We start from the raw sequence: 26,227 nt of genomic DNA on the forward strand, positions 1-26,227 counted from the left end.
ATATTTTGCCTATAATAATTGAGCTGATGTTCCCATTTCATTTGGTAATAGCTTGGAAAATATAATGTAGCCCATTTAAAATGGGCTCTTATTTAAAGGTATGAATGGAGGCACTGGTAACTTAGCTCCCCCCTACCTTTAAATAAAGTATCACAGCTTCTACTTTCAAGATATAGCCCTGGCAGGTGGGGGACGGTCTGGGGTTGTAGCTCAGAGCACTCACCTAGCATTTGTGAGGCACTGGGTTCAAGTCTCAGCATCACATATAAATAAATAAATAAAATAAGGGTCCATCAACAACTAAAAAAAAAATACTAAAAAAAGAAAGAACGAACCCTAGTAGCATTCATAATCTCATATCCTTTCACAAAATTTTGCCTCTTCCCATAAATAGGTGGAATCTATTTCCCCTACCTATAAACCTAGGCAGGCTTGTGATTGCTCCAGTCAGTTGAGTTTGTTGGGATGTTGAGATGTGACTTCTGAGGCTATAACATAAAGAGGACATAGTTCCTATTGGGCATGGTGCTGTAGATCCAGCTACTAAGGAACATCACTTGGGTCCAGGAGTTTAAGGCTAGCCTGGGCAACATAGCAAGACCTTTATTTGGAGGAAAAAAAACATCCAGATATAGCTTCCTCCTGGCTCTCTGTCTTTCTCTTAGAATGCTTGTCCTTGGAACTCAGTCACATGAACAGGCCACATGCAGGTATTCTCATTAAAAACCTGGGCTAAGCCTTGGCCAACAGCCAGTGTTAACCACTGAATGAGTGAGCAAGTGAGACAGAATTCAGATGGTTGTAGCCTGGGGCTCTTGAGTGTCCAGCTGAGCCCCAGAAATTGGGGAACAGAGCTGTCTGGTGGCATATACCTGTAATCCAGGGACTCCAGAGGCTGAGGCAGGATTACAAGTTCGAAGCCAGCCTCAGCCACTTAGACCCTGTCTCAGAATAAAAAATAAAAGGCTTGGGGATGTAGCTCACTGGTAAAGTGCCCCTGGGTTCAATCCCTAGTCCCCAACACCGCAAAAAAAAAAAAAAAAAAAAAAAATTTGTGGAGCAGAGACAAGTGCTTGTGGTCCACAGAACCTGTGAGAGATAATAAATGATTATTTTTTTTAATTTTTATTGTTGGTTGTTCAAAACATTACATAGTTCTTGATATATCATATTTCACACTTTGATTCAAGTGGGTTATGAACTCCCATTTTTACCCTGTATACAGATTGCAGAATCATATCAGTTATACATCCATTGATTTACATATTGCCATACTAGTGTCTGTTGTGTTCTGCTGCCTTTCCTATCCTCTACTATCCCCCCTCTAAATGATTATTGTTTTAAGCCACTGAGTTTTGGGGTAATGTGCTACACAGGAGTAGAAAAATAATACATTTAATTTCTAGGAATCTTTCATAGGGAAACAAAGACTTGGACAAGGTCATATAAACAGGATACTCATAACAGTTTAATTTAAAGAGTAAATAAAAATTTTGAAATAGTCTATCCAAATCCAACTGTAAGAAAATGTTTAAATAAATTATGATGCATCCATATTTCCATAAAGAAAAGTACCTATAGTTTCAAAAAGAAAGTTGAGTAATTGTTATACAGATTATTAAAAACAATCAATTATATGCTTACATAAATAAAGATGATTAAGAACAAAAATGTTTACATATCTAATAAAGAACAGTACCCAGCACATATAAGAATGTTTACCAGAGCTGGTAGAGCACTTGCCTAGCATGTGTGAGGCACTGAGTTCAACTCTGAACACCACATAAAAATAAATAAATAAAATATAAGTACTGTGTCCACGTACAACTAAAACAAAAATTTAAAAAAGAAAACGAATGTTTATCAGTGAAAAAATGTTTTAAATAACCAAAAAATTGAATAAGCGTGTTCCCAGAAAAGACATCCAAATGGCCATCAATGGTAAGTGGAAAGGTATTTACAGGGAATTGCAGGTTAGAACCAGAAGAGGCGCCACTTGCTGTGATGGAATAAGATTTAACATACGAGCACTGCCAGTGCTGGCCAAATGGTGCAGTAACCGAACCTTACCCAGCATGCTGGGAATATGAAGTGCTGTGATCACTTTGTGAACTGTGGCAAATCAAAGCCTAGCCCATAATTTTTCAGCTTTGCTGCTAGGTATAGACACAGAGAAATAAATGTTTTATGTTCTCTGAAAGACACATAGAAGGGTGTTCATAGGGGTTTTACTCTTAGTACTCAAGTTGGAAAGCTTGTCTAGTCATAGCATTTTGCTTCTCATGGCTTTACTGTAGTAATGCTTAGCTTTTAGCTGTTTGTATTTAGCTTAACAGGTGTTGTTCATGGAAATTAATTTAGGGTAACCGCCCTCCCACTCCCAGTTTTCTAACTTTTAAAACTATGGTTTCAATTTCTTTCTTTCTTTTTTTTTTTTTTTTTTGGCAGTGCTGGGATTGAACCCAGGACTTTGTGCATGGTAGGCAAGTGCTCTGCCATTGAACTATACCCCCAGCCCTCAAATTTCTTAAAACTTTCATTTTTAAACCAGTATGATTTCAGAAAACTAAAAGAAAGAACTTGGTGCACAGGTTGCCCAGAGTACAAATTATTAAAATGCCAACTATCTTGCATTCAACCCCAAGTACTCTCCTGGATCATTCTTGAGCTTCATTAATTTTAGCTGCTTTTACACTTTTCTCTTCAATTTTCTTTTTAAATAATGTGTTTCTTTTTGTTTTTATGTTTTCAATTTCCTTCTCTGGTTGACTTTGCTCAGATTAACTCTTTTTTTTTTTAATAGTTGTAGATGGACAGACAGAATGACTTTATTTTATTTGTTTATTTTTGTGTGGTGGTAAGGATCGAACCCAGTGCCTCACACATGCTAGTAAAGCGCTCTACCACTGAGCTACAGCTACAGCCCTCAGATTAAGTCTTTATGCTTGTGCTTTTAATAGATACTCAAGAGCAGTGCTGTCCATGAGCTTCCTGCAGGATAGAAGTGTCCTTCTAGATTTGTGGGCTCCAGTATGTTAGTTACTGGATGCATGAAACTATTGAGCACTTGACATGTGGCTAATACAACTGGGGAACTACATTTTAGATTTCATTTAAATTTAATTAACTAAAATTTAAGTTTAAATATGGCTAGTACTACCTTGTTAGTATAGCTGTAGAGTTAAAGAAGGATAAGCTGAGAAAAAAATAAGAATTGAGAATGATATGAAATTAGGGGAAAATTGCATTTATTCTGATTAAATTAGAGCAGTGGTTCTCATTCTGTACAATAGGCTGCACGGTAGAATTACCTGGAAAGATTTCTGAAAATACCAATTTCTGAGCCATCAATCTAAAACCAATTAGATCAGAATTTCTAAAAATGAAAAGTGCATCTTATTATCAGAAGTTTCCTAGGTAATTCTAATATGTCATCAGGGTTAAGAATTAAGTGAATTAGAATAGTGCTTAGACAGAATGGACACCTCAGGATCTCGTTAAAATATTCTGATTTCTGTAGGTTTGAGTGAGGACCTGCTATTCTGTGTTTCTGAAAAGCTTCACGTTGATCCTCAGACCACACTTTTGAGGGGCAAAGAATTTTAAGAAGAAAGGTTGAGCAGGAGTCTGTTATGTCTGAAATGAACATTTGATAGCAGAATTGTAGATTTCAACAATTTTTGTCTGGGGCTGGGGTTATGGCTCAGAGATAGAGCTCTTCCCTAGCGTGTATGAGGCCCGGGGTTCGATCCTTAGCACCACATATAAATAAATAAAGGTCCATTGACAATTTTTTTTTAAAGCAGGTTTTGGTTGCAGGGTTAAATAGATTGGCTAGCTAGAAGTTGAGAATAAAAGTTTAAGAACTATAAAGAGGCCTGGGCACGGTGGCACACACCTATAATTCCAACTACTGCAAGGTTAAGGCAAGAAGATGGTAAGTTTGAGGCTAAGAGGCCAACCTGGGCAATTTAGGGAGACCCTATCTAAAAAAAAAAAAAATGGAGGAGGATGGGACAGGGATGTAACTTAATGCTTACCTTGCTTGCATGTGAGAGGTACAAGGTTTGAGCCCCAATACTGAAACACGGTGCACAAACCAAAAAGAGGTGAATTAAGTATGCGCAGAGAAATGTAGCCTGCAACCGGTGGTGCTGGCTTCATGAAAGAAGGTTCCAACCGGGAGAAAACACTAGGGAGTTTTGAATTAAAGACACAAGACTCTAATTACCTTTAAAACCACTCCAGGACTGCTCCTCCTAGCTCCCACTTCCAGCCACCTAATGCGGTAGCGAGGTTACTGAAGAGGAGAGAGAGAGAGAGAGAGAGAGAGAGAGAGAGAGAGAGAGGGGGAGGGAGGGAGGGGGAGGGGGGGGAGGGAGGGACGGGGGCGCGCACACGCCAGGGAGTGGACTTTTATCTTTTATTGGGGAACAAGAAATTCCAGGGAAAATCCCATTCAATGAAGATTAAGGGGGACAGCATCCCAAGGTCAGGGGCGATGATTGGGTCTTCAGAGCAGTGGCCAGATGCGCCTCTGCACGGACAAGCCCTCGGACCTGGAGAAGGGTGGGGAAAGCTCTGACACACAGATCAGTGTGAGGATGGCCTCCCACAGAGAAATGATTCCAAAAGCTTGGTTATGTTACATGAAAGGAAGTTCATAAAACCATTTAGGTTGAAGGATCAGTTCTTTAAAACTGTTGAAGGAGGAATTTTTCAGTTAACAGAAAATATTGAGAGAGATTAGTCCTGGTGGGACTCAAAGCAAAACCATGAGTCTTGTGGTAAAACTCACATTCATCCATGACTGATTTTCTTTTTTCTTTTCTTTTTTTTTTTTTTTGGAGGGGGGGGGAGAGAGAGAATTTTTTAATATTTATTTTTCAGTTTTCGGTGGATACAACAGCCCCCATGACTAATTTTCAACAGGAAAGTTTTGGGGGCACATTACAGCAGTGGATAAACCCAAAGAAAAATCATTCTATACCAAACTGCAGCCAAAGCAAGGGCTAGGCACTCATAGTATGGTGTTACCAAAACTTTCTAACAGGGTCTTGGGCAAAGGCAGAGGCTATTTCTCCTGGCTTTGATCTGGAGGGAATATTTCTGCTCAGTAAGGAGGAGTTGCTTCATCCACTTGCAAAGTGAGCTTTGTTAGGTGAATGAATGAATGAATGAATGAACCAAAAAAATGTGACTTTGGAAAACTCAGACGTGGATAAGAAAGATCACGTCACTTTAGAAGACTAACAGAGATTATATCCTACCTAACACATATGGAAATAGAAGTAATGAGTCTTCTTAATTGTTGCTTCTCTGAAATGCACTGCTAATGCCCTACATTTTATAATGGTACATATCTCTCAGGTTGTCTATATTTCTATATTAAATGTAATATCAAAATAAACTGTTCTTATGAAATGACCAGGGTGTAATAGATCATAAAATGAAAGAAAATAATTCCATTCCACTTGTGTAGACTTTAATAACTACAGAGAGTTTTGATGTTATAGTAACTACAGAGAGATTTTATAATAAGTGTAGATTAAAATATTTTAATTATGATTTCAACATATAGTTTTCAAATTTATCATTTCATTTTGTTCATTATATAAATCAAGAGTGATTGCAAATAAAATTTTTATAAACTGCATTTTAATTAATAAATCATCCAAAAAGTTAAAAAAAAAAGAAGAAGAAATGATTCAATGTAGAATCTTCTACTTGCCTAGTCTTTGGATTGCATTTTCAGAGGACTGCTGGTTTTCTGAAATCATCTACAAGGAATTAGATTAAATGTAGCTTTTGGGCTGGTGGAGTGTAGCTCAGTGGTAGAGTACTTGCCGATCTGTGAGCAAGGTTGGGTTGAAATCCTAACACTGAAGAAGGGGAGGGAAAATAAAAGTAAAATGTAGTCTTTTTGTGTGTGTGTGATACCAGGGATTATATTGGATTGTATCTAGGGCCTCGCACTTGGTAGGAAGGTGCTTTGCCACTAAGCACTTTTCTTTTTTATTTTGAGACAAGGTCTTGCTAAATTGCCCAGACAGGCCTTAGCCTCTTGAGTTGCTGGGATTATATATCTATATCTATCTTTATCTATCTATCTATATCTACATTTATCTATATCTGTCTACATATCTATTGCTAGTTGTTCCATTTCCAGATTAGAAAACACAATCAGAATTGCTGTGTCTGTTCTTCTCAAGTTTGTGCTCTGTCACTACAGCAGATGTTTTTCAGACCTTGCATCTCATTTTTAGTGTTCTCCTTGTTATCAGTAATACAAAGCAATGGGTAACTATCTTTAAGAATAAAGTATACATCTGTGGTTGCCCTGATCAGGAACTGGAGTCAGACTTCTAAAACATATGGTTTTATTAGCTCAATTCTATAGAAGAAATAAATGCTAATTTGGTGTTAAGATTGCTTTCTTTCGGTGGGGGGTGGGGGGGGGTGAGGGGGGTGGGGGAGGTGGCAGATGCCCATAATCCCAGTGGCTCTGGAAACTGAGGCAGGAGGGTTGTGAGTTCAAAGCCAGCTTCAGCAGTTTATTGAGGCCCTAAGCAACTCAGCGAGACCCTCTCACTAAATAAAATTTAAAAAGGGGAGGGCGATGTGGTTCAGTGGTTAAGAACCCCTGGATTCAATCCCTGGTATCCCCCCAAAAAAGATTGTTTTTCTTCCATTTGTTTTAACCAATTTCATTTTAAATACTTTTTCCATAGATAGAAAGATAAAGATAGTCATATCATCTAGTTCCTTGTTTTACTTTTCATTTATTTCCTGAACCACCTTCAAGTTGATCATATTTGTATTGTAAAATATCATATTTGTACAAAAGTTTTTGACTTTTGACTTGACCCTCTTTCTTTCTTGTCTTGTGGTTCTGAGGATGGAACCCTGCATGTTGCACATGCTAGGCAAGCAAGCATTCTTACCACTGAACTACATCCCCAGCTCAAATTGTGATCTTTTTAAAAATTATAATTAATCATTTATGATGTACAGTATCTTAGAATTTTTTTTCACGTAGTTCTGGTGCTGTGGATGTGAAATTACAGTGATTTATCGAAATTAATTTGTCACATAAAGGAACTGCGTTCATGGTTGTTATCTATACATTTTATTTTAAATTACTTTTTTCTCATTCTAGCTGTTCCCTTTCCTCCGACCAAACGGCTTACTTTGAAGGAAGTGTTTGAGAATGGGAAACCTAAAATTGATATTTTGAAAAACCATTTGGTTAAGGAAGGCCGAGTGGAAGAGGAAGTAGCCTTGAAGATAATCAATGATGGGGCTGCCATTCTGAGACAAGAGAAAACTATGATAGAAGTGGAAGCTCCAATCACTGGTATGTAAAGTACTTCCAGGGTTACACTTAGATTTGAGCTAATTTTGAGAAATGATTACAAACTTAAAGGTGGTATGATAATTTTTTTCTGTGAATTTTGAGATAGTGTTTGTGTTAGGATTAATTAGAATGTTTGTTGGTCCTTGAAGAAATGTAATTTTAAATGACTAACATTCTTAGTGGGAATATTTCATATCAATATATTGACTACCATTACATAGCAGTCCAGTCAAAAGTGACTTAAATTAGTTAAACTGTAATCCATGTTGGTGTAATGCCTTTTTTTTTCTAAGACATAAATTTTCACTTTACATTATTTGTTTTTTGCCTAGTGTGTGGTGATGTTCATGGACAGTTCTTTGACCTGATGAAGTTGTTTGAAGTAGGGGGATCACCGAGTAACACACGCTACCTCTTTCTGGGTGACTATGTGGACAGAGGCTATTTCAGTATAGAGGTAAAAATGAAACCAGCTATGTTGGAGCTATCATGTTACCATTAAAAAGATTTGCTTTTCATTCTTTGGTAGAAGAAATTAAAATGTTAACACTGGTAAAATTTATATAAACTTTATTACTTCAACAGTTAAAAAAATAAATGTTTTCCATTGACAGAAAAAGACTATTCCTTTTTCTATCATTATAAAACCTGCATATAGGGGCTGGGGTTGTGGTAGCAAATGTGTCTGGCATGTGTGAGGCACTCGCTTCGATCCTTGGCATCACATAAAAATAAATAAATAAAAGAGAGGTATTGTGTCTATCTACAATTAAAAAAACTATTTTTTTAAAAAAGAAGAAAACCTGGCATATAAGACTATATTAACCCAATTTTGAAAATAAATTTAATTTTTATCAACCTTTCCTTTTTGAAGGTAGTGTACTTGCTGCATATAAGTGACGTAAATTGCTTTTCCCTTAAACAGGGATTGAATTAGCTGACCTTAATTATAAGATCATAAACTGCCGAGCTACAATGAACTCTTAGATTAACGGCCAATGGTAAATAAGTAGGCACTTAGCTTTTTGTAGGTATAATTTCTAATACTGTTGTACATAGTAAACCCCTAATAAATGTTCATTGAAGGGAAAAAGTGAATTGCAGTTAACTTAATGAAAATTCACAACTTGCTTTTATATATTTTGAAAATTGAACTATAGGAACATGGTTAGAATTAAAAACTAATATAAGCTTTTATGTATAAGAGACAAAACTACTGTAGAACCTAATGCAAGGTTTGGAGTACAGTGGAATCACCATACATTCATATTTAATGTCCATTGAGTGAACTCTGTATGCTTGGCAAATAAAAGTACAGTAGCTTTTGAAATAGTGTGGCTATTTGAATTTGTAATGTGCTCCAGAAGAAGCACGGGATGAGAAATTGAGTCCGCTTGCTCTTGTGCTGCCTTTAGTCCTGCTTGGCCCCTTATAGTATGAGAATCTCAGTGTCCTGCATATGTCCCTGGAGGTGAACAGTTGGTTTTTCATGTAGCATCATTCCTGAATACAAGTCATCTTTTTCACCCAATGGTCAACCAAAGCAGTGTCATTTTTTTGAAGCTCAAGGAAAAATAAACAGCAAAATTAATTAATTTTACTCTTTAATTAGATTTGCAGTCTAATTTCATGAATCAGAGAAGTTCAGTGTTATTTTATTGCATAAAATTAATTTAGTGCAAATGTGAGGACAAAAGTTAATGGTATGAACTAAGAAAATAAGTGCCCTTTGCCCTTTCCCTGCTGCAAGTTCTCCTGCTGCTCAGTTAATGTCCACAGTGTCTAAATTAAGGCACTAGAGATAGGTGGAGTTCATCATGGGCTGTCACTGAAAAGCTTCCCTGTTGCTACTGTGTTTCAGTAGACAATAAGTCAAAAATATGAATGTTTGAAAGACACATTGAAAGTTTATGTCTTTGTGTAATTATAAGATGAGGTTTCAGAGGCTGAAGAGCTTTTAATTTTTTTAATTTGATTTTTTACCAAACTCTTAGTCATTTTAATTAATGAGACATCTTGTTAAACATAACTATTAGGTCACATTATCTTCTTATTGTTAACTCATAATTTAAAAGTAGTTTTAATTCATTTAATATAGCACATGTAAAAAATATGCATTGCCTGGGGGCTGAGGTTGTGGCCCAGTGGTAGAGTGCTTGCCTGGCATGTACGAGGCGCTGGGTTCGATCCTCAGCACCATATAAAAATAAACAAATAAAAATAAAGGTATTGTGTCCAACTACAACTAATTTTTTTTAAAATATGCAATGCTTTTTGTACACCTATGCTGTATTCAGAGAATTTTTTCCTCACAAATCAACAAAATTTCCTGAGTGCCAACTCTGACAGGCTGTGTGAATAAAAATCATGAGCTGGAAGTATAGCTAAGTGGCAGAATACTTGCCTAGCATGTACTAGGCCCTGAGTTCAATCCCCAGTACTGGGGAAAAAAAAAAAAAAGAATTCATGTTCTCTTAAGAACCTGATAGTCTTTTTTTTTTTTTTTAGTATTTTTTTAGTTGTTGATGGACCTTTATTTTACTTTGCTTATTATGATATTGTGGTGCTGGGAATTAAACGCAGTGCCTCACACTTATGAGACAAGCGCTCTACCACTGAGCTACAACTCCAGCCCCTGGACAGTCTTATAGAGATATACAGATATGAAAGATCTTTCAGTATAATATGAAAAACACTGGTTTAATTATCTTCAATATTCTTCATATTGAGACCTAGCAAGTCTCCTCACACACAGTAGCTATGCATTATTTGTTGAATGAATATTAATAACTCATAGTTTCTTTATGGATTTATTCTGTTATTTGATGTTGGCTAACTTTGAAAGGGTTTTTCTGGAATAACTTAAGAGATCTATGAATTGAAACTGGAAGGTGACAGTGCTGTATCAGTTTCAAAACTGAATTGTGGGATATATCTAATTTCAGTTGGAAGTCACTAGATTTATAAACTACTAAGATTATAAATTCTATAGGCTACAGCTTAGTCCAACATGATACAAGTATGTAAATGAAAAATAATTTTTTTTACCATTCCCTTGATAGCCATAAGTATGATGTTTTTGTCAAATGGATGAAAATAAGATTGTGGAATCCTGAATGTATTTTTTATTACAAATAGTTCATTTTTTGTAGAAAAATTTGGAGATACAGAATCTAAGAAAACAAAAACCTTCTAAAAATCAGAAATAATCATCATTAATACTTTATTTTTTTCCCTTCCTTTATGTTTCTAAATTTTTTAAAAGAAAATTGGAATCATTTTATGTGTGTGTGTGTGTGTGTATAATTTTTTAAAAATTTTTTGTACAGGGAATTAAACCAGGGGTGGTCACCTCCACGCCTGGCTTATATATTCCTTTTTGTGACTAAAATATGTATGTGTGTGAGTGGCTTTGTCAGAGGTCTACATATTTACATAAACTATGGAAACATTAAGGGGAGGTTTTCTGTATGCTATTCTCTTTCAGATTCTATGGCAACAAGCATATCTATACATTCAAAAGTTGATTTTATTTTGCACCTTGGAGCTAATATAGCAAGCCACTTTCAGTTTTTTATTTGTTCTTTTTAGATATACATGATGGTAGAGTGTATTTTGACATATTAAACATACATAGAGTGTAACTTATTCTAATTAGGATCATATTCTTTTAGTTGTACATGATACAGAGTTTTACTGTTGTGTATTATATATGAACATAGGAAAGTTATGTCCAAACTTGGATTTATATAACGTGTCAAAAAGAAATTTTATCCTTTAATTTGTCTTGTAGTGTGTGCTGTATTTATGGAGTTTAAAGATTAATCATCCTAAAACATTGTTTCTGCTTCGAGGAAATCATGAATGCAGGCATCTTACAGAATATTTCACCTTCAAACAGGAATGTAAGTATTTTCATTTCTCTGGAGTCTTTTTAATTATTCTTTAGCCTGTTCCAAAGTGAATCAAATAAAAAAATTTAAAAAGTGAATCAAATATAAAGGGAAAAAACATCAGTAGAACTCAAATGTTTTTTGAGTACCACTCAAATTTATTTTTTCCTGGTAAAAACTAAGAGTCCTCTAAGATCCTCCTTTTAGGAGGATAAATATTTATTATTTATTTTGAAAAGAACTTTTGAGTACCCCCCACCTTTTTTTTTGGTACAGGGTATTGAACTCAGGGACATTCGACCACTGAGCCACATCCCCAGCCCTATTTTGTATTTTGTTTAGGGACAGGGTCTCACTGAGTTGCTCAGCACCTAGCTATTGCTAGCTTTATACTTGTGATTCTCCTGCCTCAGCCTCTTGAGCCACTGGGATTATAGGAGTGCGCCACTATGCCTGGATCCCCTCATGTTTATAAACTAATAAATGTTGGATAGTTGGAAAACACAGAGAAGATAAAAATTATCTGTAATTACCCCATTTAGAAATAATCACGATCTCACTAATTGGAATATAGTTTTTTGGCCTTTTTTCTCTCTAAATAAAAATCTGTTATGAAGTAATTGAAATACGTTTATCTATGTATATTTTTAAAATAAAATTTGGCTTGGGCTGGGTTGTGGCTTAGCAGTAGAGTGCTCACCTGGCATGTGCAGGGCCCTGGGTTTGATCTTCAGCACCACATTATAAAAAATAAAGGCATTGTGTCCAACTACAACTAAAAAATAAAATAAATAAAATAAAAATTGGCTTTTATTACTTACACTGGGTTTTTGTTTTGATTTTTGATACTGGGTCTGGCTGTGTTGCTCAGACTGACCTCAGACTCCTGAACAACTGAGATGGAAGAGATTCTTGCCACCATGCCTGGCTTATACTGTTAAATAAATTTATCTTTTCACTTAACATAATAGCATTTTCAGTATTGTTATATATATTTTTAAATCATGATTTTATAATGTTATTTTAATATTTTTTAAGTACTCCATCTTATTAATGCCCTATTGTGTGTATTCAATTTAGTAACAATTGAAGGGAGCTTAGGTTGTTTTCAACTATTAATACAATAATATAAAAAAAAGTTTTAATGAAAGTGGATTTTTTTTTTTAAATTAAAACATTACTAGCTAATTTAAAAACAAACCAGGGAATGATCAGGAGGCCAGGAGCCAGCAAACTGCATGTTGGAACTGCTCTGCATTTGGGGTCCCTGCCCACTAACAAGAGGGCCACAGGTTCAGTTCAGTTCAGGCCACAGCTACCAGAAGCTGCTAGAAAACTCCAAGATGAAAGTTGAGGAAGACTCTCTTTTTTTGGATTGAAGGATCACCCAAACTTTTGCAGGATTTTGGGACTCCAAAATTGAGGAAGATGCACAGTTTACGCCCACATTGGAGGGTTCTAACCAAGAGCCACTGACCAACCAACTCAACCAGGCACAGGATCTTGAACCTTTGAACTAGTGACTTTCCCTATCTGGGTTGTAGTCTTCTTTTTTTCTTCTTCTTTTTTTTTTTGGCACCAGAGATTGAACCCAGGAGTGCTTAACTACTGAGCCACATCCCCAGCCCTTTTTTATATTTTAGGGACAGAGCCACACTGAGTTGCTTTAGGGCCTCACTTCTTTGCTGAGGTGGCTTTGAACTTTCGATCCTCCTGCCTCAGCCTCCAAGCTGCTGGGATTACAGGCATGTGCCACCGTCCTGGCCTAGCATGTTCTCTGTAAACAAGGAAGCTAAACTAAATCTCTCTGGTCCCATCTGGCTTTATTTTGTTCTGTTTTTTATTTTTGTTGTTGGTGGTAGGTTTTTAATTAATTAATTAATTAATTTTTGTTTTGTTTTTTCAAGATGTCTCACTATTTTACTACCTTGCCTAACTGTCCTTGAATTTGTAATTCTCCAGTCTCAGCCTCCCAAGTAGCTGAGACAACAGGCATACACCACCACGCTGGCTTCACCTGGCTCTAAAATCTACCCCTTTCCCTGAATAATCCTTAATATGCTTAAATACTATGTTAATATAGTTGATATTTTGATCATGGATTTCACTTTGTGTCCTATTCAGATTTTTCTTCTGAGATTATTATCTTGAAATAATACATTATAAAATATGTAAAGTTTTATTGCCCTCAAAATATTCAAGTTTAAAACTTTTAAATTATTTTTCAGAAACTTGGAGTTTATTGAGCCCCCAGAACCCTGTGCTGGTCCATAGAACTCACTGGATAGTGTTTCATATGCTCGTATTAATGCTTGTTGCCAGTTGCAACTAGATGTGAGATGGCAGCCTCCTTCCTTGGAAAGCCTGAAAGGAAAGGTTGTTGCTATTGAAAGAAATTTTAGAGTAATAATACTTTTTAAAAACTCCTTCTGATAGAAAAGTCAACTGCATTTGGGCAAGATGCAGATCATAACAGCCCTGGTGAATCAACAGAAAGATTTTTAACAAGTAGATCTACCATTGGTGGATGTTTAAATTGGTGTGAGTATTTAGAGAACAGTTTGCAATATCTATAAAAATTTTATTAGCATTTTTACTTTGTAAGAATTTATCTTTCAGGCCAGGCACTGTCACACTCTCCTGAAATCCCAGCAGCTCAGGAGGCTGAGGCAGGAGGACCACAAATTCAAAGCCAGACTCAGCAATTTAGCAAGACTAAGCAGTTTAGCAAGATTCTGTCTCAAAATGAAACATCAAAAAGGGCTGGGGATGTGGCTCAGTGCTTAAGCACCCCTGGGTTCAATCCTTGGTACCTTCGCCGACCAAAAATTATCATGTAGATTGCATAACATATTTAATGCCGTAAAACAATTAATATAAATTTAGTGACTTAAAAAAGCACATTTATTATCTAAGAGTAAGGGTAGGTCAGAAGTTCAGGTACAGCATGGCTGAATTCACTGAGCTAAAATTAAGGAGTCTTTCTCTAAGGTCACTAGTTGTTGCCAGTCCTTGCAACTGCAGGATTAAGGTTCTCATTTTCTTTCTACCTTTTGACTTGTTATTGCTCTTAACTTCTAGAGATTACTTGCAGGTCCTTGACATTCAGTCCCCCATGTTATGCCCAGTATGGATGTTTTGCTTTCTTCTAGGCTCAAATGCATCTTTGAATTCTGCCATTAGCCAGCTGGAGAAAGCCCTTTTCTTTTAAAAGACCCACCTAATTAGGTCAGGCCCACGTGCCATGATTTTTTTCCCTCATATATTGGAACATAATCATGAGAGTTCCATTATATTCAGTTTCACAGCGTGTAGGTCATTACAGGTCATTTTAGAATTCTACATAGATACATGGACAAAATGATAAGATAGGGATGTTCATTGCAGTGTTCATTGTAAAACAACAGATGACCTAAATGTCAGTAGGGACTGATTAAATAAGTGATAATGCATTTTTAAAAATGGAATACTAGGCCTTTATTTAAACACTAAGAGTTCTATGTATATATTATGGGGAGATGATGGATAAATCGTTAGGTAAGAGAAGCCATTAGCAGACCATGTATACCCTGCAGAGAAGAAACTTTGTTTTCTGGTACTGGAGATTGAATCCAGGGGTGCTCAACCACTGAACCACACTCCCAACCCTTTTTATTTTTTTGAGACAGGGTCTCACTAAATTGCCAAGGCTGTCCTCAAAACTGTGATCTTCCTGCCTCAGCCTCCTGAGTTGCTGGGATTACAGGCATTTGCCAGCATCCCCAGCTCAGAAGAAATGGTTAAATAGCAATCACCTCTGGATGCTGTGTCAGGAGGACTTATGCTTTTAACTTTATATCCTCTTTAGTACTATTTGAATCATTTTTTACTTCCACCATGTACTACTTTTATTTTTTTCAAACCTGTTTTTGAAAATTACCCAATTTGGACATAAACATTTAAAAGGCTTTTTAAAGCACTCCTAGTAATTTTACTGTGTGTTATTGTTTTAAAATGACTATTGCAAGCAGCACAATTCACAATAGCAAGACTGTGGAACCAACCTAGATGCCCTTCAATAGACGAATGGATAAAAAAATGTGGCATTTATACACAATGGAGTATTACTCTGCATTAAAAAATGACAAAATCATAGAATTTGCAGGGAAATGGATGGCATTAGAGCAGATTATGCTAAATGAAGCTAGCCAATCCCTAAAAAACAAATGCCAAATGTCTTCTTTGATATAAGGAGAGTAACTAAGAACAGAGTAAGGACGAAGAGCAGGAGAAGAAGATTAACATTAAATAGGGATGAGAGGTGTGAGGGAAAGGGAGAGAGAAGGGAAATTGCATGGAAATGGAAGGAGACCCTCAGGGTTATACAAAAGTATATACAAGAGGAAGTGAGGGGAAAGGGAAAAATAATATAAGGGGGACAAATGAATGACAGTAGAGGGGGTAGAGAGAGAAGAGGGGAGGGGAGAGGAGGGGTGGGGGGATAGTAGAGGATAGGAAAGGCAGCAGAACACAACAGACACTAGTATGGCAATATGTAAATCAATGGATGTGTAACTGATGTGATTCTGAAATCTGTATATGGGGTAAAAATGGGAGTTCATAACCCACTTGAATCAAAGTGTGAAATATGATATATCAAGAAATTTGTAATGTTTTGAACAACCAACAATAAAAAAATTTAAAAAAATGACTATTGCAAAGTTTTAAAAAGCTTCTACTATTTATCATTTGGGAACCATTTCGCCAAATGTTTTTAAAATTTGAAATATTTTACACTGGTTTTCTAAAACAAATATTAGGATATTTCTCATCACGTCTATTTCTTAGGGGAAAAATTAAATCTTGTGTATTAAATCTGTTAACAAAGACCCTGGAGTATAATACTTGATAGAGTCAGCTTGTATTATTTAGAAGTAAATAAATGATGAATAAATATGCCTGGGGATGCCTTTCTTCTGAATTAAGATTCAGGTTGGCCTTTGTTTTGTTACATTTGAAATGGGTCTCACTGTGTTGCCCAGGCTGGTCTTACACTGTCCACACTGTCCTTCTGCCTCAGCCTCCCTAGTACCTGGGACTTCAGGCATGCATCACCATGTCCAGCTTAAGGTTCAGATTTTTAAGTGACATTTTATCTCCTCTTTCTCTGTTTTATCAGAACTTTGTTGTTGTTTGATTGTTTTGGTACTGGGGATTAAACTCGAAGTTACTTTATTTTATTTTTGTACCAGGGACTGAACCCCAGGGGTACTTAATCACTGAGCCACATCCCCAGCCATTTTTATAATTTATTTAGAGACAAGGTCTTGCTAAGTTGCTTAGGGCCTTGCTGCTAAGTTGCTGAGGCTGGCTTTGAACTTGTCCTTCCTGCTTCAGCCTCCTAAGCCACTGGGATTACAGATGTTTGCCACTGTGCCCTGTTTGGAGTTCTTTTTTGATAAGCATATTTGGTTTAAAATATTTTTAAAACAATGAACAATAGGTTTAGGAAACATTTTAAGTATCTCCTTTCACACAGAATTTTCTACATCAGGTTTTATTTGCTTTTCTCATGCTTTAATGTAGTTTTAGGCTTTTTTTTTTTTTTGGATACTGGTGATTGAACCCAGGGCCCCATGCATGCTAAGCAAGTGTGCTGCCATTGAGCTACACCCCTAGCCTTCTTTAATGTAGTTTTAACCCAGTTGCTTTACTTTTCTCTTGTCTATCAAGATATCCTTCTCTTTCATTCTAATGTTCCAACTGAAATATTAATAAATCTTGGAACAAGCACACATATTCAAGTGAAAATTTAAATTTCTATTCCTATATAAGGAAAGAGGCTTTTGTTTTGTATGGGTGTCTTTACTGATAAGCCTGTCTCTTAAACTGCTGCTGTGGCTTTTAGAATCAGTACCTTATAATTACTGTTAAGTGGTGCTTAGATTTAGATTGTACAGCTGCAATCTTGCAGTCTTGTTAATGTTTTTAAAGGATGTGTGTGGAGTCTTGTATCAATTCTTAAAATTGCTTTATACTGTGGAGATTTTTTTTATCTTTTTTTTTCTTTTTTCCTTGTGTTCAAATTCAGAGATAATTTGAGTAACAAAGAAAAGTGTAACAGTTGGTTTTTGACATATCCTTTCTACTTGCAAAACTATTTTTTATTGGAGAAACCCATTTTATAATTTCATCTCATAATTCTGGGTTCAAAGTTCTATAGTTGTTCAGTTGGGCCATCTTTTGATGGCTTGCTGACAAGTTCCGAAAACTCTGGTAATTCTGTTAATGAAAATAGTATTGCTATGACAAGCAATAATTTCTGATCTTTTTCAAAAGTGAGCATCATTAGTCATTGTTCATTGCAACATTATTTAGAGTAGGAAAAGACCGGTCTGGTTAGATGGTGGTATATCCATGAAGTGAAATAATTTGTAGATATTTAAAAATAATAATTATTAAGCTCCATTTAGGCAAAATTTTACCATTACCATCTTAGCATCTTTATCAATTTTTTTAAATTGACAAGACTGATCAATAGGAGAAACGCACGTATGTTTGTTTAAAATAAGGCTTACATGACATGCTAGCCTTTCTAAGAGTTGAATATTACATGTATAATGAATTGGACAGAGTACCAAGTTGTGGAAAAGTAACTAAATTTTATGGGGAGGCTAGAAGATAAGAGTTGTTTTTTGTTGCTGCTGTTGTTGTTGTTTTGGTTTTTTGTTTTTATTGAAACTGGGGCCTTGTACATGCTAAGCATATACTCTACCACTGAGCTACATCCCAGTCCACTACAGGTTATTTTAACGAGGTCTGTACAGAATTCTCTGGATCTCTATTTCTCATCCTTGATCACAATGTTAGTTTCCTTTTAGTGTAGAAAGGGTGTCTTTCACCAGAAATTTCATCTCCTGCTTTTAAGAAATAGATGAAAGTCAGAGTGATCTTCTTGCACCTACTGTTTTTCAGGTGCCTTTAACTCAAAATAGTCAATGCAGAGCAGCATATTTTAGGATGGCATATTCTTAATTCCGTCATGTTAAGATGTTGTATGATCTTCAAAATATGCTATTAGGATGTGGTAGTGCATTCCTGTGTTCCTAGCTGCTCAGGAGTCTAAGAGGCAGGAAAATTGAAAGTTCAAGTTCAGCCTCAGCAACTTAGCAAGATCCTGTCTCAAAATAAAAAATAAAAAAGTCTGGGGCTATAGCTCAGTGGTAGAGCACCCATGGATTCAATTCCAAGAAAAACACACACAAAAGATATTATTAGGTAATAAAAGCAAGATCAGAACAGCTACCATTTTTGGAGAAAACAAAAGGAATCTGTGAAAAGAGAATAGTACTTACATATCTTCTTATCTGCTTGCATATGCAGAGAATATCTTTGTAAAGATACCCAGGAAATGAATACTGGGTGCCTGTGGAGAGGGGACAGGAGGCACTGTGGACCTTATAGCATTTTTATTTTGAACCACATCAATGAATTGCCTGTTTTTTAAAAAAAATAAATAAAAGCAAATAAAAAATTTAAAGAAAAGTAATCAACGACTAGACCAGGTAATTGTTTCTTGCAACTAGTGCTGACTTTCAAAATTGCTTTCAAAGAATTTTGTTAAAATTTTTGTTTTGATAGTGATGCATGTTAATGCCAGTTAGAACTTGTGTGATCCTGTGGTTGCGACTCATTTTTCCTTCATTATAGAAATAATTGTTTTATGGGATATATCTTAAATTTTTTTAAGAAAACACTGCTCTTAAATCAGCTAATTTAACCTTTGGGAATTATATTTTTAGTTATTTGGTTCTGCTGTTAAATATTTTACTTTAAAATAATGATTAGGGCTAGGCTTGATGATGCATGCCTATAATCCCAACAGCTCTAGAGGCTGAAGCAGGAGGATGGCAGGTTTGAAGACAGCTTTAACAACTTAGCAAGGCTGTAAGCAACCTAGTGAGACCCTGCCTCAAAATAAAAAAAAATTTTAAAAAGGTTGGAGATGTGGCTCAGTAGTTAAGTGTCCTTGTGTTCAATTCCTGATACCCTCCCCCCCCAAAAAAAAGTACCAAAGATGGCCTTGAACTTGTGATCATCCTGCTTTACTGGAATTATTGGTATATACTACCACACCTGGCTAGGCTCCACCTTTTCAAGATTCTCCTCTTAAAGTTCACTTACCTTCTCTTAATATCCTCATCCTGGGGACCAGGCATCCAGCGCATGAACCCTTGAGGGACACACACAAACCATATCCAAACCATAGCACCAAAGAAGGAAAAAAAAAATGTTCCTTTTCTCTTAAAAAAAAGCCCATCTTTCAGTTTCTCTTTAAAAAACCCATATTTCATGACCTTTCCTTCCTGGAACATTGTGGACACCGCCTTGTGCCCACTGGAATGTTTTCTTATTCTATAGCCCCAGCCTGACAACCAGATGAAAATACAATTCATTAACCAAATATTTCTAAATAATAGGTTCAGGATGTAATTTACTACAGATCTTAAAAAATCATGCTCAGAAAGATTATCGATCTTTTACTGATGTCTCTTAAATTTCCACTTATATATCTTCAATACCTTTGGGAAATCTTTTAAGACCCAATAAAGCTGGGCACAGTGGTGCACACCTATAATCCCAGCAATTTGGGAGGCTAAGGCAGGAAGATCACAAATTTTGAAACCAGCTTTAGCAATTTAGTAAATTAAAAGGGCTGGTGATATAGCTCGGTGGTTCAGCACCCCTGAATTCAGTCTCCAGAACTGAGGGGGGACAATAAAATATTCAACTCATAAGACTACCACAGTCCATGCTTGGCCTCCGTCTACTTAGGATGTGGGTCAGGAAGGGCCACAGCTGACACTAATTTTCAATGATGTTATTGTCCTCATAGGAGTGCAGACAGCAGTCCAGAGCTTTCTGTTTCTCTTGCCACTATTTCCCCAGCAAAGTCACAGCTCAAGTGCAAGCAAATAGGATCCACACTAGGCAGATCAGGGAGCCACATGACTTAGAAGCCTCATGCATCACAACCGACAGTATCTCTTTTAAAAGCTTTATGTCAGAACTTTCAGGGTCCCAAAAGGGACTTAACCAGTTATGAGTCACCACCCTCAGAAGAGCTCAAAGCTGTAGCTTCCTGACAGGTAATTGGGTAATTTTTACCACAAGTAATGTGGCCTAAGAAGATAGCTAACAGTCACCTTCAGTTTTTTTTTTTTTTAACTTTTATTTTATTTGTTTATGAGGTGCAAGGGGCCAAACCCCGTGCATCATGCATGTAGGCAAGCACTCTACCACTGAGCCACAATCCCGACCCACCTTACCAGTTTTCCAAGGCAACAAAGCTCAAAAGTTAATCCAGGGTCACAGGGGAGTGAGGTTTTGTGAACCCTTTATGACTCTTCAAAAATATCTTTACAAAGATGATTATAGTTTCAAATTTGACTAAAATAAATGGCTTTAAAATAGCTCCATACTCCTCTGACTTATCCTTTGGACTTTTCCCCTTTTTTTGGCAGGTCGAATCAAATATTCGGAAGAGGTGTATGATGCGTGTATGGACACATTTGACTGTCTTCCTCTTGCAGCCCTCTTAAACCAGCAGTTTCTCTGTGTACATGGAGGAATGTCACCTGAAATTACGTGTTTAGATGACATTAGGAAAGTAAGTAATCTTTTATTATTATTATTTTTAAAAATTTTGTTTCTTTATTGCAGTCAGCCAATAAATCTTTAGCTAAAATCTTTAAGATACAATCAAAATTAAGAAAATACCTGTGGTCTTATCATTGCAAGATAACTACATTTAATATTTTGATATATATTTACCAGAGATTTTATCTCATTTTTTATTAAATCTGCTTTTACTGATTAGAAGCATAATATTTTTAGAGTGTAGCTCTGAAACTGAATTACCACAGTATAGAAGGAAAGAAACCAAGGTTGTAAAGAATCCCAGTCCTACCATTAATTATGTAACCTGACCCACTCAACCTCTTGGCACATTTTCTTGGTGAAATGAAGATGTTGGAATGGATGGTCTTAGGACTCTGAATTCACTGATTTTGACATTGTAGATGATATAGTTTAATTGCTGCACTTGATTTACATGGTGATTATTTCCAAGATTCTCTGTCTTCATGACTGAAAGCAGAGGACCAATGTTTGTTTGCTTCATTGTTCTATATGACAATCTTTCTCTTCTCTACTTTTGTATTCTCTTAGTTCTCTTACATAGGTACTGAAACTAAAGATTTTTCTGTTTATAAACTGTGTTCTCTGAATTCAGTCACCTCATAACTGTGTGTCTGTGGGCCCTGGCTTTTCTGCTGCTTGGCTGTCTCTTTTACATAGTTAATCTTGGATTTACCCATTCAGAATCAATTGTATTAATAAAAAGCTCCCCTTAACTCAGCAAAAGGCTTTTCTTGTCACCCAGCTATTCTATTGCTTCTGTTCTTTTGGTTTTTGTTCTTTTAGCTAAAGCAACAGAGACTTCAAAACCTAAGTTAATAACTGATATTGAAATCCCTTCACTGCATAGAATAGGAAGAATAAAAGCCCTATCATAAGAAAACTAGTGCTCTTTCAAAATAAAGGAAACTCCATTGGAATGAACTGAACACAACGATGCCAAAACTTCTGATCTGCAGGCAACTGGAATTAACCATACCCAGTCTTTTCAAAGTAATGTCTTGAGACTGATTGATCTCATATAACTGAGTGATCACTGCCTTCAATGTAGGATTTAAGGAGTCCTTTTCTGTAGTGTGGGCAGATGGCAGGGATATCTATAAATATTTATTACAGAAAAATATTAAAAATTGTGAATCTGAAATTTTTTAAAGGCTCATTTTCTTGTAGGAAAATCCTTTAGCGGCTTACTGCCTTCTCTCCTAATAGATTCCTATAAGTGTTTTTTGTTTTTTGACCCATCTTCTTCCAAGAGCTCTTTTGCTTTCCTGACTTTTTTTCTTTTGGCTTTTGTGTGTCTTCCAGTTAGACAGGTTTATTGAACCTCCTGCCTTTGGGCCAGTGTGTGACCTGCTTTGGTCTGATCCTTCAGAGGATTATGGCAATGAAAAGACATTGGAGCACTATACCCACAACACTGTCCGAGGGTGCTCTTATTTTTTCAGGTAAGCTAATCTTCAAAGTAGAAAATTATGAAATAAATACATTTTATCAAATTGTTTTTAAAAATTTAAATCTTGGGCTGGGGTTGTGGCTCAGCAGTAGAGCGCTCACCTTGTGTGTGTGAGGCCCTGAGTTCAATCCTCAGCACCACGTAAAAATAAATAAATAAAACAAAGATATTGTGTCCAACTACAACTAAAAAATAAATATTTAAAAAAAATTGAATCTCAAACATATTAAGTTTAGGGACTTCTATTTAATTTCTTAATAGAAGGCAGAAAATTCTTGTCTGTTTAATATTTTCTTACTTATTTTGCCCTAAGAAGTATAATATACCTGACATGGTTGGACATCTTTCAGTGCTTTGGTATTGCCATCTGACCCAAAGTGATATATATTGTTTGTTCCTAAACATCTATACACTTTTATAAAAATAAAGATATCTTGGCTATTTCCCCTAGAGATTCTGATTCAGTAGTTCTGGGACAAGGGAATCCTGTTATGCTTTTAAGAGCTTTCCAGCTTTTGGAACCTCTAGTACAGACAAAGATATAAAAAGAACAGTACATTGTGATCTAAGCCCAGGACATTTCCTGGAAGTTGGCTATTGTCCTAAGTCTCACATGGGACCTTTCATTCTAGTTTGTCACTTAAAAATCAGGAGATACAGCTGAGAATGGTGCACATACCTTAATCCCAGCAACTCAGGAAGCTGAGGCAGGGGGATCCCAAGTTCAAGGCCAGCCTCAGCAACTTAGTGAGACCCTGTCTCAAAATAAGAATTAAAAAGGACTGGGGCTATAGCTCATTGGTACAGTGCCCCTGAGTTCCATCTCCAGTACTAAAGAAAGAAAAAGATTTTAAAAAATCAGAAGATATAAGGAAGTTTGAAATAGAAATTATTTTAATCTGAATATTTTATTGTGATGAACAATATATGTATTTGGTCAATACACACACAAGAAGACTCAATTTTGCCATTAGTTTTGACATTCTTCTAGAGAACCTTTTTGTATTCCTCCCTGCCAACCTTATCTGTAACTTATGTGATAAAATCATTTAAATTTTTCTTCTTTTTACTTTGCTTGAAGAGCATAATACTTGCTTATTGTTGACAAAATGTAAATTGGTACTATTTCTGTGGTGATCAACTTGACTATATCTTTCAATTGTAAATGCCTTTGATTCTAAAATTTAATCTTGTGGATAGGTAGTCAATCCTCACTGTTTGCAGATTCCATGTTTGTGAATTCTACTCACTAAGCTTTATTTGTAATCCTAAAATCAGTGCTCATAGAGCTTTCATAGTCATTCATAGGTATGCACTATTCAGAGGGACAAAAAATTTGAGTTGCCTCGCAAACATGTTCTCTGCTAAAGTTAACTCTTAAGGTAATGTTCTGCTTTCTGGATTCAGCTCTCCTATTATAAACAAGTACTTTTTTGGCAGTCTATTAAGGACAATATTTTTTGTCTTTTTATGTTTCTTGTTAGTGATTTTGCTGTTTAAAATGACCTCCAAGCATAGTGCTGAATGTTGTCTAATGTGCCCAGGAAAAGGCTGTGTTGTGCCTTTCAGAGAAAATGTATGAGATAGATAAACTTTGTTCAGACATGTGTTATGGTGGAGTTCAAAGTCAATGAATTAACAGTGTGTTTAAATAAAGTGTCTGCATAGAAACTCATCCAACACAAGGTTATGTATTAATTGATTAATGAAAGTGCTATGACTGGAGGTCTCTAGTATTTTTCTAATGGTTCATTATTCACTAATTCAGATTTCAAAGCAAATTATAGCTATTTCAAATAATGAGACTCAGTTCTATTTGCATGTGTATGAGATGTATATGCAAGTTTATTCCTTGTTTTATTTGTGCTGAAAGGTTGAAAATAACCTGAATGTTCAATAGAAGACTAGATACGTAAATTATGGTAAATCCGAACAAGACAATAATATGAGGCCAGTTTTTAAAAAGAGAAAAAGAAATAAACTCTTTGTGTACTGATGTAAAATAATCACTAATATAAAGAGATGAAGTACAGTATTTAATACTATATACCACCTTCCAACATTTCTGGGTTTTTTTTGTTTTTTGTTTTTTTTGTACTAGGGATTGAACCCCAGGGGCACTTTACCAGAGAGTCACATCCCAGCCCTTTTAATTTTTTTTTTTTTTTTTTTTGAGACAGGGTTTCCCTTAATTTGCTTAGAGCCTTGATAAGATGTTGAGGCTGGCCTTGAACCTGTGATCCTCCTGCCACCATGTTTGGCCCATCTGCCAACATTTTTTAAAAAGCAAGGAAGGGAGGAGTATGCATATGTAATTGTCTGAAATTGAATAGATTATCTCTGAAAGAATATTCAAGAAATCAAGAACATTGGTATCTATCAGGGAAGAAAGGAGGTATTTCACTGTATATCCTTTTATATTTTAAAATTCCACATCATGTGAGTATGCAGTCTTTTATTTATTCATTTTTAGCATTATCAGTGCTAAATTTAGCATTATTTTAAAGTAAAAAATGTATTTATTTAAGGTATACAATAGATATTCATATACATTGTGAAATGGTCATTATATTCAACCAAATTAACATATTCTTCCACCTCACATAGTTACCATTTTTTGTGTGTATATGGTGAGCACTTAAGATCTACCCTCTTAGCAAATTTCAAGCAACCAGTACAGTATTGTTAACTGTAGTTTATATATGCTGTATATTGGATTTCTAGAACTTATCATTTATAACAAACTTTGTATTCTTTGTCTTTATTTGGGTGCTGGGAACTGAGCACAGGGCTTTGTGCATACTAAACATGCTATTACTGAGCTACACTCCAAGTCCTACTGTGTTCTCTGACTGACATCTCTTTTCACTCAACTCTGTAACCCCCTGAAAACCTCTACTTCTATAGATTCAACTAGTTTAGATTCTACATATATAAGTGAGGTCATATACAGTATTTATTCTTTTGTGTCTGATTTATTTTATCTAACAGTGTCCTTCAGATTTATCCATGTCATTATGAATGGCAGAGGTCTCTTCTTTTAAGACTAAATTACACACACACACACACACACACACACACACTTTGGTTGTTTCCGTATCTTGGCTATTATGAGTAATACTACACTGAGCATGAAAGTGCTGATACATCTTCAAGGTGCCAATTTCTTTCTTTTGGGGGGGGGTATATACCCAGAAATAGGACTACTGGATCATGTGATAGTTCTCTTTTTAATTTTTCAAGGAATTCCCATACTGTTTCCCTTAATAATTGTACTAATTTACTTTCTTATCAGCAGTAACCAAAGATTCTTTTTTCTCCAGCATCCTTACCAGTACTTTTTGGTCTTTTTTGTATAGCCATCTGACAAGTGTGCTGTGATATGTTATTGTGGTTTTGATTTTTATTTCCTTTATGATGAGTGATGTTGTGAATTTTTTAATATCCCTATTGGCTATGTCTGTATGTCTTTATTCAAACATCTCTTCAGGTTCTTTTCCCTTTTTGTAATCAGATTATGTATGGGTTTTCTCTCATAACAATTTCCAACTTAATGCCTGTTTTTTTTAATATTCATTTTTTTAGTTGTAGTTGGACACAATATCTTTAATTAATTAATTTATTTTTATGTGGTGCTGAGGATTGAACCCAGGGCCTCACCCATGCTAGGCAAGCACTCTAATGCTGAGCCACAACCCCAGCTCTTTAAAGCCTATTTTGTCTTACAGGAGGAGGCCATTCCTGTCTTCTCTACAATATAACAATATTTTGTTTTTTCTTTGCATTTACCTTTAGTGGTGAGATTTATACTTTCATATGTTTTCATCTTGTTCAGTGTCTTTTTAT

The 26,227-nt window shown here is 35.8% G+C and overlaps 1 protein-coding gene across 2 annotated transcripts in view; it reads left to right on the forward strand.

Moving 5' to 3' along the window:
* Ppp3cc (protein phosphatase 3 catalytic subunit gamma) overlaps positions 1-26,227 on the forward strand; it is a 72,278-nt gene that overhangs the window by 18,736 nt on the left and 27,315 nt on the right. For both annotated transcript variants that reach the window (XM_046447681.2, XM_046447680.2), the window contains exons 2-6: positions 7,160-7,357; positions 7,690-7,814; positions 11,151-11,262; positions 20,754-20,899; positions 22,234-22,373. In XM_046447681.2, coding sequence (XP_046303637.1) covers positions 7,160-7,357; positions 7,690-7,814; positions 11,151-11,262; positions 20,754-20,899; positions 22,234-22,373 — 721 coding nt within the window. The remainder of the gene's footprint in view (positions 1-7,159; positions 7,358-7,689; positions 7,815-11,150; positions 11,263-20,753; positions 20,900-22,233; positions 22,374-26,227) is intronic.

This window comes from Marmota monax, unplaced genomic scaffold (genome assembly GCF_021218885.2).
Source record: "Marmota monax isolate L192 unplaced genomic scaffold, Marmota_monax_Labrador192_F-V1.1 WCK01_AAM20220418_F8-fsc00040, whole genome shotgun sequence".
Taxonomy (NCBI): Eukaryota; Metazoa; Chordata; class Mammalia; order Rodentia; family Sciuridae; genus Marmota; species Marmota monax.